At 30.9% G+C, this 13,715-nt stretch overlaps 1 protein-coding gene across 2 annotated transcripts in view; it reads right to left on the bottom strand.

Annotated features, from left to right (window-relative positions):
* Positions 1–12,695, bottom strand: part of LOC107609312 (cyclin-dependent kinase C-2-like) — a 16,934-nt gene extending 4,239 nt beyond the window's left edge. Inside the window, exons 1-10 of one of the 2 annotated variants that reach the window (XM_016311223.2) lie at positions 12,418–12,695; positions 11,714–11,795; positions 11,450–11,540; positions 11,344–11,373; positions 11,041–11,150; positions 10,887–10,959; positions 10,686–10,806; positions 10,462–10,579; positions 10,158–10,297; positions 954–2,629 (exon numbers count right to left, since the gene is read on the bottom strand). In XM_016311223.2, coding sequence (XP_016166709.1) covers positions 2,413–2,629; positions 10,158–10,297; positions 10,462–10,579; positions 10,686–10,806; positions 10,887–10,959; positions 11,041–11,150; positions 11,344–11,373; positions 11,450–11,540; positions 11,714–11,795; positions 12,418–12,521 — 1,086 coding nt within the window. In that variant the 5' untranslated portion in view covers positions 12,522–12,695 and the 3' untranslated portion in view covers positions 954–2,412. Of the gene's footprint in view, positions 1–953; positions 2,630–9,065; positions 9,139–10,157; positions 10,298–10,461; positions 10,580–10,610; positions 10,807–10,886; positions 10,960–11,040; positions 11,151–11,343; positions 11,374–11,449; positions 11,541–11,713; positions 11,796–12,417 lie in introns of those variants that run through there. The other variant, XR_002351039.1, reaches the window with a different exon arrangement.

The raw sequence follows: 13,715 nt of genomic DNA, 5'->3' as shown, positions 1-13,715 counted from the left end.
GGGAGAGGAGGAAGAAAGGGAAGAGAGAGGAGAAGAAGAGAGAGAGGAAGAAAAAGGAGAGGGAGAGAGAGAAAGGAGGGAGAGGAGAGAGAGAGGGGAGGAGAGAGAAGAAGGAAGGGGGAAGGAGAGAGGGAGAGAGAGAGAGAGAGAGAGAGGAAAAGGAGGGAGAGGGAGAAAGAGGAAGGGGGTGAGAGAGAGAGAGAGAGAGGAAAGAGGGGAGGGGAGAGAGAGGAGGGAGAGGAGAGAGAGAGGAAGAGAGAGGAGAAGGAAGGGGGAGGAAGAGGGAGAGGGGGAAAGGAAAGAGAGAGAGTGATGGGAAGGGAGATGGAGAGAGAGAGAGAGAAGGGAGAGAAGGGGGAGAAGGGGGAGAAAGAGGAGAGAGAGAGAGAGAGAGAGAGAATGAATGGAGAAAGAGAAAAAAAGAGTATGTAAAATTAATTTTGGAATTTAAATAAAACCAGTTTTAATTTGGTTTAAAACTAAACTGAACCATAAAAACTGGTTTTTAATAAACTGATTTTTCATACAAACTATGGTTTCAGTTCAGTTTCAATTAAGTGAAATCAGTTTTTTTGCACACCCCTACCAAAGTCGAAGGTTACGGAGTTCCATCCCCGTTTTCTGTCGGGCACTACCCCTCAGGTTAGATACCGGATGGATCATTATCGTGTTTTTTAGGATTTCTTTGATAATATTTCAAATAAATATTAATGCACTGTTATTTATACTGTGATCTGTTGGTATATGATGATTTATAAGAGATCAATTGCACACCCTGGTGGATTCTGATCTGAGGCTGCATCGCAATTATGGGTCCAGAAAATCTGCAGAAGGTTAAGTTATTTTTTCTTGAGATGTTGGTAAATTTTGAAAGTTTACTTTCACATGTGTCGGTATCTACGTTTTGATTGTTGATCATGGAGTTTGGTAAAAGTCTTGGATTTTAACTGTCTGTGTGATCTCTTAGTTCATGTGTATCATTATCATAACGTGAGATAAAGGAAATTGATGTCATGATAGATCTATGTCATTACCTTGTGTATAATTGACTTTAGCTTTGCTTTGCTTAAGGATTTTTTTCTAAAAAATAAAAATATATTGCTGGTTGCGTTAAAAAAACGAAGATTAATGTTCTTGAATTCCGAACTGATTTGACGAGAAATTTTGGATTAAATTTACTGTTTTGTTGTCTGTGACGTGTTAACAGTGTAATTTTGGGTTCGTGTCACTGTTATTATCCATTTGATTTATGGGTGGCTTTTCTTTGTGTTCTAAATCTATGTGAATTTAGTGTTATTTTCGTTGCAATCATTTTTAATATATGATTATGTTCCAGGTACACTTTTTTGCAACATCCAAATTGAGAGAGATATTTACTATCATATTTTTCAATGTATTCTCATTGTGTTTTAAATTCTTGATTTTAATTTTCGTATAACTTCTCTACAGCTTATATTTTCAATAAATTATTGACTGAGTTTGTGGGTATCCCGACAGGGAGGTTCACCTCTCAGAGTCCAAGATCCAGCAGTTCTTCTCGGTTATCAGAGATGTTTTATTGTAACAGCGAAATTGATTGTACCTCCAACTTTCCATTTAGGTTTGTGGAACTCTAACCTCTCGCAATCCCTAACTGTACTGCTTTCGTTCTTGCAACCCTTTTTGTTTCGGTCTTTTTCCTGTCCTTTTTAAACTGGCATTTTATTGATGGGTTATTGTCTTATTGATTTTATTTTTTCCTATTTGTGATTTTATATTCTTTTAATTTTGAGAGTGACTTCACTGTTATATTTTTCAATGTGTTTTCAACATGTTTTAAAATATTGATTTGAATTTTCACATGACTTCTCTTGAACTTATATTTCCAATAAATTATTCACTGATATTCAATAACTCTTATTATTTTGGAGACATTGTTCGGTATCTCCCTTTCGAATTCTAATAATGGGGTTTGTCAGAGGTCTTGATTTTAGCTGTTTATGTGATCTATTCAAATCTGTGTCGTTATCGTAACCTAAGAAAGAAAAAATTGATGTCATGACAGATCTGTATCATTATGTTGTGGATAAATGACTTTAGCTTTGCTTTGCTTAAGGATTTTATCTTAAAAATGCCTTGTTGCTTCGTTTGAAAAAAAGAGAAGAAATAATATTTTTTAAATCTGAACTGACTTGATGAGAATCTTTGGGTTAGGTTGAGTGTTTTTCCATCTGTGACGTGTTGAGCGTGTAATTTTTGGTTACTGTCATTGTTACCATTAATTTGTTTTATAGGTTCCTTTCCATCTTCTTTTAAATCTATATGGATATACTATTATTTTAGTTGCAATTCTTTTGGCATATGGTTATGCTTATTGATCCTTTGTGTTTTCTTAATATTTTACTCGATGTGCTTTGAGTAAATATACATGAACTAATTGTTTTCTATTTCTTTTGTTCTTTTATATTGGGGTCCGATTACACTGATCCCAAAGTGCTGCTCTTGGTCTCGCTCTCTAAGGATGGAACACCCCGACAGGAGATTCAGCTCTCCGAGTCCAAGATCCAGCAGTTGTTCTTGGTTTTCAGAGACATTTTCTTGCAACAGCGAAATTAATTGGAGCCCCGACTTCCCATGTAGGTTTATGGTACTGCTAAAGAGGCTTATTAGTGGAGTGAGGTAAAATGTTGCCGTTCTACTTTTCTTATTTTTCTAACTCTTATTATTTTTTGAGTTGTGATCTGGTAGTGTATAATGTTTGCTCATGTTAGTCTAACTATTTCTTTTCTTTTAATTAATTAGCTATAGTTTTTTTGACTTGAGATTCAGAAATTAAAATCATGTTTTATGTTTAGGACAATATTATGGTGAAATTGAAGCTAAGATTGTGTCATTCACATAACAAACATCTTTTGAGTTGTTAATGTTTCCTTTAACTTTTTTCAAAATCTTTATTTTTGTTGTTTGTCTATTGTTGCATCCAGTAAGCTTATATCTACTTTCAATTTATTTTTTTAGAAACATTTAGGAGGATGAGAAGAAACAACTAAGCTTTCCATGCATTATTTGCAAGGTGCTGCCGTTTTCAAAATCTTTCCTACATGTACCTATTGATTTTTAATTAAGTACCCCCTTACATTGATCATTCATTGCCAACAATGTTTCTTTTCCTGACATTTTTCTTTTGTTCAATGAAAAATTCAGAATCAATTCAAGAATAAGGAAGTTTATTAGAGTGCACAAAGTGAGTTAAATAAACACTTTTATGAGAAAATTGTCACTTTATATAAGATTAAATTTTTTCTCTTAATATCTTGGTGTAATTTTTTTTTTTCGTAATGATTTGATCTTGTGAATTGTGAGTATTCTTCTATTGATTCTTTAAAATTTTTACATCATACTTTGTCTCACTTTTTTTATTTGTTTATTTTTATTCTTCCCTCCTATTTTTGCATTTCTCTTAAATTTCATTTTTTATTTTTACCAAATTCTCTTTGGTATAAGCTTTTACTACTATTAGCAGCATTTGGATTCTCAAAACAGTTTTTGGTTCAGTATGATTCTCAAAAGTTAATGTTGTACTAGAGTTTGTTGTAAATACTCTTCAACTCTGGTTTCACCAATTTCTTTCTCTCATATCAATTTGTTTATTTGATAATTTATTGGATAAATCTTGCTCTTATATGATTTTTTTCGTTTAGCTGGAGTTGTGAATTTGTGTCCTAGATGCATAATAGATTTACTGGCATGTTTCCTAATTTCCTTGCACATATCACAGAATTTTCAATTATGTTTAAATAATGAGTCTTTGTTTATGGTCATTGTTTTGGCTCTGATAACCTCAACTATTTTTTGTGACAGCCATTATGTCATGCTTATAATTCTACTGTTAATAACCATCTTTTGCCTTGTGGGTTAAATCTTTTGTTTATTGCTAATATAATCAAAGTTACTAAAGTTTATTATGATGTCAAAAGATAATTTGAGCCTCTCATTATATAGGTGTTAAACGATTGATTCAAAGTTGCCAGAGAACTTTATTAGTATTTCAATCAGCATATTAATCTGTTTTTGGAAATTGAATATTATTTTAGACACTTCTAAATTTTTAGATAGTTATTTTTTTTTACTGGTGAAGACATTGATGATTGCCTATGTTATCAAGCTCTGAATAGTTTAAAAATATGCTTCTTTAAAGATCAATTTTATAAGCTGATCAAATATGCAGATTTTTTTCGATTTCTTTTGGTTTCATGATAAAGGGAAGAAAAAATACACGAAATTTTGATTTGGGATTCTTCTTTTGTACCATAACTTTATTTTTATCACAGATGTGGTGATGTATAATTTTGTATTGTAACCAATATTTTGGAAAACATCTCTTTTTTGTGATAAATAATCTATTTCAGGGATCACTACTATGCAAAAAGAAAAAGTGTATAAATACATCTATTATAACATGAACTGTTGGTTGTTTCTACTTTTTTGGTTTGTCTTATACTTTGAAGTTCAAGTCATGTATTTATATTTATTTAGCTATCTTTTTATATCTAGAAATGGGATATAGATGTGTTCTTTAATCTTATTAAAGAGCTTGGGACAACGGCATTAAAAATCTGTTGAGAAGGTGAAAATTTTGACCATTTCGAAAAGAAATTTTTTGTATTTCCATATGGTTTTTCTCACTATAGGCAGAATTTTTTGTTTCCAAAGGCTATTAAATTTTGATTCTTTATGTATTACTTATTTCTATTCATTTGAAGTTTACTAATCATATTTTGGATTTTGTTACTGTTCTGAATAATTGGTGTTTAATTAATTTTCTACATCTTATTTGATCCTTACTTTTGTTTAACATGTGATCCGTGATTGAGTTGTTGAACATTTTAAGGGGGTGGTTTATTGGTAGCCACCGAAAGAAGCCATTGAATAAGGTGCACAAACTTGTGTGGAACCTTCTATTAATTGCTATAATGATTATGATGGTCTTCCTGAACTTCAAGCAGCATTAATGCAAAAGGTAAACAACAACGTTTTAGACTCAATCTTCTTTTTACAACATATAAATGTGTGTTAATTTATGTGTGATATCCATGTATTGAGTTATTCTTCTTCTCTTTTTAGGATTTCTTTGATTTTGTTTCAAATAAATATGAATTCAACTTTTTTTAATAGTGACCTATTAGTAAAAAAATTTGAAATCTTTTTTTAAGTGTTAATTTTTTATTGATATAACTGCGTATTTGTGTAATTTAAAAATATATTTTTAGATTAAAAATTTCGGATTAGATATAGGCTGTTAGGAGGTGTAACCTGTATTTGTGTAATTTAAAAATATATTTTTAGATTAAAAATTTCGGATTAGATATAGGCTGTTAGGAGGAGTAACCTATATACTATTTTGATGATAATTTTTTGGCCTTCCATTATTTTTTTTACCGTTGTTTCAATTCCTTTTAAAGAAACTACATAACAATGCATATCAAATTATTTTCTTATTCTTTTTATATTTGTTTTTGTTTTCTTTATTTCTTAATTTATTTTTTTTAATAATTTTAAGTGAATAATTGTTTATAATGTGCTAATGAGGATTAAAAAGAGAATAGTTGAGAAATCAGTCTCTACTGGGATAATAAGATTCTAAATAAATTGTCTATATCTACTTTTTCTAAAAGAGATCACCTTGACATATTTTTCATTGGGAATATACTCTATCTTGGATTAAATATAAAAAATATGTTGTACGCTTATTAAAATTATAATATTTAAACTAATACTAGATGTACTCATTGTATGCACTTTCTTTTCCTTCCTTTTGGTCTTCTATCTCTCTTTCTTCCTTTATGTTTCTCTTCTCTTTTTTTGTTTGCTCTTCTTCTGCTTTCTTGAGAATTGTAATTTTTTCTTATCTTCATATTCTGTCTCTGTTATCTTATGTGGAATTTTTGCTATATCTCTCTGAGGTGACACTATTAGGTTATGGTTTAAAAGGAGCTGTTTTGATTTACGTGCTATTTTTCACCCCTCTTTGCTATATTTCTCTCCTGCCATTAGGTTAGGGTATAGGATTCCAACTTCCGAGTCTGTCCTACTGATTCTTTGATCGGATAGTGGTATTCTTTGATCGGATAGTGGTGGCCATAAAGATCTTGGATTAGATATGGGACGTTAATAGGGGTAACCTATAAATTATTTTGATGATAATTTAAAACAATTTTTTAGCCTTCCATGATTTTGTAACTGTTGTTTCAATTCCTTTTAAAGAAATTAAGTAACAATTCATACCTAATTATTTTCTTATTCTTTGTAGTTTTGTTTTATTTTTATTTTCTTTATATATATATATATATATATTTTTTTTTTTACTAATCTTAAGTGAATAATTGTTTATAATGTGCTAATGAGGATTAAAAAGAGAATAGTTGAGAAATCAGTCTCTACTGGGATAATAAGATTCTAAATAAATTGTCTATATCTACTTTTTCTAAAAGAGATCACCTTGACATATTTTTCATTGGGAATATGCTCTATCTTGCATTAAATATTAAAAATATGTTGTACGCCTATTAAAATTAAAATATTTAAACTAATACTAAATGTGCTCATTATATGCCCTTCCTCTTCCTTTCTTTTGGTCTTCTATTTCTCTTTCTTCTTTTTCTATTTCTCTTCTATTTCTTTGTTTATTAACGTCCCATATCTAATCCAAGATCTTTATGGCCACCACTATCCGATCAAAGAATACCACTATCCGATCAAAGAATCAGTAGGACAGACTTAGAAGTTGGAACCCTATACCCCCTAACCTAATGGCAGGAGAGAAATATAGCAAAGAGGGGGTGAAAAATAGCACGTAAATCAAAACAGCTCCCTTTAAACCATAACCTAATAGTGTCACCTCAGAGAGATATAGCAAAAATTCCACATAAGATAACAGGGACAGAATATGAAGATAAGAAAAAATTACAATTCTCAAGATAGCAGAAGAAAAGAGAAACAGAAAGGAAGAAAGAGAGATAGAAGACCAAAAGGAAGGAAAAGAAAGTGCATACAATGAGTACATCTAGTATTAGTTTAAATATTATAATTTTAATAAGCGTACAACATATTTTTTATATTTAATGCAAGATAGAGTATATTCCCAATGAAAAATATGCCAAGGTGATCTCTTTTAGAAAAAGTAGATATAGACAATTTATTTAGAATCTTATTATCCTAGTAGAGACTGATTTCTCAACTATTCTCTTTTTAATCCTCATTAGCACATTATAAACAATTATTCACTTAAGATTATTAAAAAAAATAAATTAAGAAATAAAGAAAACAAAAACAAAAATAAAAAGAATAAGAAAATAATTAGATATGCATTGTTATGTAGTTTCTTTAAAAGGAATTAAAACAACGGTAAAAAAATAATGGAAGGCCAAAAAATTATCATCAAAATAGTATATAGGTTACACCTCCTAGCAGCCTATATCTAATCCGAGATTTTTAATCTAAAAATATATTTTTAAATTACACAAATACGCAGTTATATCAATAAAAAATTAACACTTAAAAAAAGATTTCAAATTTTTTTACTAACAAGTCACTATTAAAAAAAGTTGAATTCATATTTATTTGAAACAAAATCAAAGAAATCCTAGAAAAAGAAGAAGAATAACTCAATACATGGATATCACACATAAATTAACACACATTTATATGTTGTAAAAAGAAGATTGAGTCTAAAACGTTGTTGTTTACCTTTTGCATTAATGCTGCTTGAAGTTCAGGAAGACCATCATAATCATTATAGCAATTAATAGAAGGTTCCACACAAGTTTGTGCACCTTATTCAATGGCTTCTTTCGGTGGCTACCAATAAACCACCCCCTTAAAATGTTCAACAACTCAATCACGGATCACATGTTAAACAAAAGTAAGGATCAAATAAGATGTAGAAAATTAATTAAACACCAATTATTCAGAACAGTAACAAAATCCAAAATATGATTAGTAAACTTCAAATGAATAGAAATAAGTAATACATAAAGAATCAAAATTTAATAGCCTTTGGAAACAAAAAATTCTGCCTATAGTGAGAAAAACCATATGGAAATACAAAAAATTTCTTTTCGAAATGGTCAAAATTTTCACCTTCTCAACAGATTTTTAATGCCGTTGTCCCAAGCTCTTTAATAAGATTAAAGAACACATCTATATCCCATTTCTAGATATAAAAAGATAGCTAAATAAATATAAATACATGACTTGAACTTCAAAGTATAAGACAAACCAAAAAAGTAGAAACAATCTTCCAACAGTTCATGTTATAATAGATGTATTTATACACTTTTTCTTTTTGCATAGTAGTGATCCCTGAAATAGATTATTTATCACAAAAAAGAGATGTTTTCCAAAATATTGGTTACAATACAAAATTATACATCACCACATCTGTGATAAAAATAAAGTTATGGTACAAAAGAATAATCCCAAATCAAAATTTCGTGTATTTTTTCTTCCCTTTATCATGAAACCAAAAGAAATCGAAAAAAATCTGCATATTTGATCAGCTTATAAAATTGATCTTTAAAGAAGCATATTTTTAAACTATTCAGAGCTTGATAACATAGGCAATCATCAATGTCTTCACCAGTAAAAAAAAAATAACTATCTAAAAATTTAGAAGTGTCTAAAATAATATTCAATTTCCAAAAACAGATTAATATGCTGATTGAAATACTAATAAAGTTCTCTGGCAACTTTGAATCAATCGTTTAACACCTATATAATGAGAGGCTCAAATTATCTTTTGACATCATAATAAACTTTAGTAACTTTGATTATATTAGCAATAAACAAAAGATTTAACCCACAAGGCAAAAAGATGGTTATTAACAGTAGAATTATAAGCATGACATAATGGCTGTCACAAAAAATAGTTGAGGTTATCAGAGCCAAAACAATGACCATAAACAAAGACTCATTATTTAAACATAATTGAAAATTCTGAGATATGTGCAAGGAAATTAGGAAACAATAAATAAGAGGACACAATCAATAATGTAGTATCCAAAGAGAATAGGTAAAAAGGACCATACCTTTTAGAATAGTGCCAGTAAATCTATTGTGCATCTAGGACACAAAGTCTCCTCCACAAATTCACAACTCCAGCTAAACGAAAAAAATCATATAAGAGTAAGATTTATCCAATAAATTATCAAATAAACAAATTGATATGAGAGAAAGAAATTGGTGAAACCAGAGTTGAAGAGTATTTACAACAAACTCTAGTACAACATTAACTTTTGAGAATCATACTGAACCAAAAACTGTTTTGAGAATCCAAATGCTGCTAATAGTAGTAAAAGCTTATACCAAAGAGAATTTGGTAAAAATAAAAAATGAAATTTAAGAGAAATGCAAAAATAGGAGGGAAGAATAAAAATAAACAAATAAAAAAAGTGAGACAAAGTATGATGTAAAAATTTTAAAGAATCAATAGAAGAATACTCACAATTCACAAGATCAAATCATTACGGAAAAAAAATTACACCAAGATATTAAGAGAAAAAATTTAATCTTATATAAAGTGACAATTTTCTCATAAAAGTGTTTATTTAACTCACTTTGTGCACTCTAATAAACTTCCTTATTCTTGAATTGATTCTGAATTTTTCATTGAACAAAAGAAAAATGCCAGGAAAAGAAACATTGTTGGCAATGAATGATCAATGTAAGGGGGTACTTAATTAAAAATCAATAGGTACATGTAGGAAAGATTTTGAAAACGGCAGCACCTTGCAAATAATGCATGGAAAGCTTAGTTGTTTCTTCTCATCCTCCTAAATGTTTCTAAAAAAATAAATTGAAAGTAGATATAAGCTTACTGGATGCAACAACAGACAAACAACAAAAATAAAGATTTTGAAAAGAAGTTAAAGGAAACATTAACAACTCAAAAGATGTTTGTTATGTGAATGACACAATCTTAGCTTCAATTTCACCATAATATTGTCCTAAACATAAAACATGATTTTAATTTCTGAATCTCAAGTCAAAAAAATTATAGCTAATTAATTAAAAGAAAAGAAATAGTTAGACTAACATGAGCAAACATTATACACTACCAGATCACAACTCAAAAAATAATAAGTATATACTCATCAGTGAAACTCGTGTTATCTACTTACTGTCTGAAAACTTCCCTCAAACGTCTTTTCATTGGCCTTGTTGGTTTAAATTGATTATACCAAGGAGTCTTGGAAACCCCAGGCCAGTTCACCTCATCCGGTGCTCCACACAGCTCAAATATTTTATTTAGTTGTTCAGGCTGCAATAATTACAAAGGAAACATACATTACATCTAAGCTATACAAAGAAATTGTTGCCGTGAAGATATACAATATAAGATCATATCTTCCCTGTAACAATTTCACATTAGTGATCCAATGCCCCTCTAATCCACTCATATATCATACACAGAATATCGCTAATCTCATCTTTTCCAGGAAAGATAGGCTTCCCATGAAGAAGTTCGGCAAAAAAGCACCCAACAGACCACATATCTACAGCTGGCCCATACTTTGTTGTCCCTAGCAGCAACTCAGGTTCTAAATTTACAATGACAAAATCCATATACGTACCAGTCAATCTCAAGAGTCCAACCCCCTCTTCCCCACTGAACTCTCATGAAAACATTGACAGGTCACAACATTTACTTGTACCATAATGTAATGACACGGTTTGTAAGATTTGCATTGTGATCATTAGAAAATGACCATGCCAGTCCGAAATCTGCAAGCTTCAGATTTCCTTCATTGTCCATAAGGAGATTTGAGCCTGCAACAGAACATAATACATCAAATGGGATATGACATATTCAACTAGATCTAAAGACGAAACTTTGGCCACACACAGACCTTTAATATCTCGATGAAGTACTTGATTTACATGACAATAATGAAGCCCCGTCAACAGCTGTCTCATGTAACACTTCAGAAGGAAAAGTAACTCAGGAAACATGAAATAAACAATTTTAACAGTATAAAGTAACACTCGTATTAACAGCAATACCTTAATTTGGGGAACTGTGAATCTCATCCCAGGACAGTCAGCAAGACCAGTCAAATCATGGTCCATGTATTCGAAGACCATATAGACGCCCCCTTTATATTTGTTACCATCTGTAGCCCCCAAAAGGCCAAAACAAATATGAATAGCAGATGAATTAATTTACTAAATAGATAAACTAAGGATATCCAAAAGAAGTTGATAAATATATTCTTACAAACAAAACTATATAGCAGATTATGCGCAACTTTATGGTTGTAAATAAAGTAATTGGCTAATAACATGACATGAGAGTGAATACCTTGCCTGGCCTCCCTTGTTCATCTTTCTCAGGGCCTGAAAGAAGAAACAGACAATGTTAGATCAAAACAAAACAATCTTTACTCGAGTGAATAGTTCTTTAAAACAGTACCTGGAGAAGTGACAATTTCTTTTAGCTTGATCACATTTTCATGGTGTAGTTTCTTAAGAATTTTGATTTCTCGTATAGCAGTTATAGGAAACTGCCATGGCAAAATTTACAATACAAGTCAGACGATAAATTCATAATACAGAATTGCATGTATGAGTTTGTTAGAGAAGATACAAAGCTAGTAAGTCACAAGTGAAAGGAAGTACCAATATAGAATGTTATGCACCTATAACATAATAAACAACAAATTAAATATAGAAATACCCCTTCTCTCTCATTGTCCATTCGAATTTTCTTCAGAGCATCAATTTCACCAGTTTTGATCTCTTTAGCCATGTAAACTTGACTGCAAGTATAATATATGGAAGCAAAGATCAATTACCTTATGATAATATTAGCAACGGATTTTATGGTAAGTTAACAAGTAAATAATCTTCATCTGAAAGTAGAAATGTTACACATTTCAACTATCTCAATAACAAATTTCGGAAAGGGAAAAGAAAAAGAGCCTTTTCATACAAATCATGATTTAAAAACTTTAAAACTTACAAAAATCAATCAAACCAATTACAATTATGCTTATACAAAATGCCTAACAACAATTACTGAAAAGTTACAACTAAGCTTTAGTACTACACATTAACATTCCAATAATGGTAACACAGATAAATAATCAGCATACTAGCACACAAACACTACTCTAAGCACTTGAAGAATTATGGCTCCGGCAGCTCAATCTCGTGTCAAATACCATCGTCCTCTCGATAGAGGAAAGTGCCACGATTCTCCAGGGAAGCATCGGCGACCCAAAACTCAAGAGTTCTTGGTAAAGTGGTGCAAGTAATTACCACTGAATCCACAAATTTCATACACACTCCAAAAAAAAGGGGGAATTTTTATTCCTTTTTTTTTTAAAAAAAAAAGATTCTGATTGCCGAAAGATTAAAAGGAATGAAAGTGAAACTAACCCGTATGTGCCCTCGCCAATTTGCTCCAACTTCTCGAAGCAATCCACACTTCTGGATCCCCAAGAATGGGATTCGTTCACGTTCAGTTGCCCTGCAATCGACATTGTTCCCACCTGAGGAAAAAAAAAACCCTAATCCTTCCGAAGAACTAAAATTCCTCAATCCAATTTTTATGGTTTTCTGTAGGGAATTTTTTTCCTTGTTGACGTCTTCACTGAAAAACATTTGAGAGAAGAAAAGCAAAAACAACAGAGAGCATAAAAGCGTTCCTTTTTTTTTTTTCGGACGTGAAAGCGTTCTTTACTATTTCTTACTCTGTTTTCTTTTTTCGGTTTTTTGTCTGAATTATAATTCTTGAGGGTGCTTTCCTTTTTTTCATTCTTTTTAAACTTCGGCTCGTTAGGCCCAAATTAATTGGGTCTAGTGTAATGTCAGCCCATAGTTGAGAAGAGTTTCTAAAGTCCATTTGCGGAAGATTTTTAGTCTGAATTTAGAGCATCATGGTCTGAGAAAAGTAGGAGGGTAAGGTCCACATTAAAAGACCAAAAACCAGTGAAAACAAAATATGTAAAATAAAAACGTCTGCATGTGCTTTTTTTTTTTTACTCATGAGTTTGCATATATTTTAGATTTTCTATTTGGATAATTATTTCATTTTTTTCATTCAAAAAATTTGGGAAGAAAAATATAATTATAAAAAATTAACAAAAATAATAAAAAAAATAAATAATAAGTTGTCTCTTAGTGTCTCTGTGTCTTTTGTGAATACAAAATATATTAATTCAGTATCTCTGCATACAATGTTTTTGTTTGTTAAATATAATTTTGCATCTTTGTGTCCCTATAACAAACACAGCTTAAGTGACAGGTGTCCAGCTAGATTATTTAGTGAATTAAAAATATTATTCGTATACTAAAATCAGCCACCAATATATTTGTGTATAATATGTGTGGTTTAATTTAATTTCAATGTATATTTATATTTTAATATATATTTAATATTGATAGTTAATTTTGGGGGTAAGTACGATTTTGGTCCCTTAAGTCTAGTGCCAGAATCGAATTCGTCCCTCTTGTTATTTTGCCATTAAAGTCGTCCTTAATGTTTTTTTTCGTATTAAAATCGTCCTTTTTATTTTTTTTGGACAAAAATACCCTCACCACTACCAACATAATTACCTCCTCCACCACCACCACCACCAACACTAACACCACCGCCACAACCTCCACCAACAGCACCACCAACACCACCACCAGCACCACGACCACCACCAACACCACCACCAACGCCGCCGCCA

The sequence above is a fragment of the Arachis ipaensis genome, chromosome B07, assembly GCF_000816755.2.
Source record: "Arachis ipaensis cultivar K30076 chromosome B07, Araip1.1, whole genome shotgun sequence".
In the NCBI taxonomy this organism is placed as follows: Eukaryota; Viridiplantae; Streptophyta; class Magnoliopsida; order Fabales; family Fabaceae; genus Arachis; species Arachis ipaensis.
Note: the sequence above shows the minus strand (reverse complement) of the source record. Positions and strands in the feature narration are given on the sequence as shown.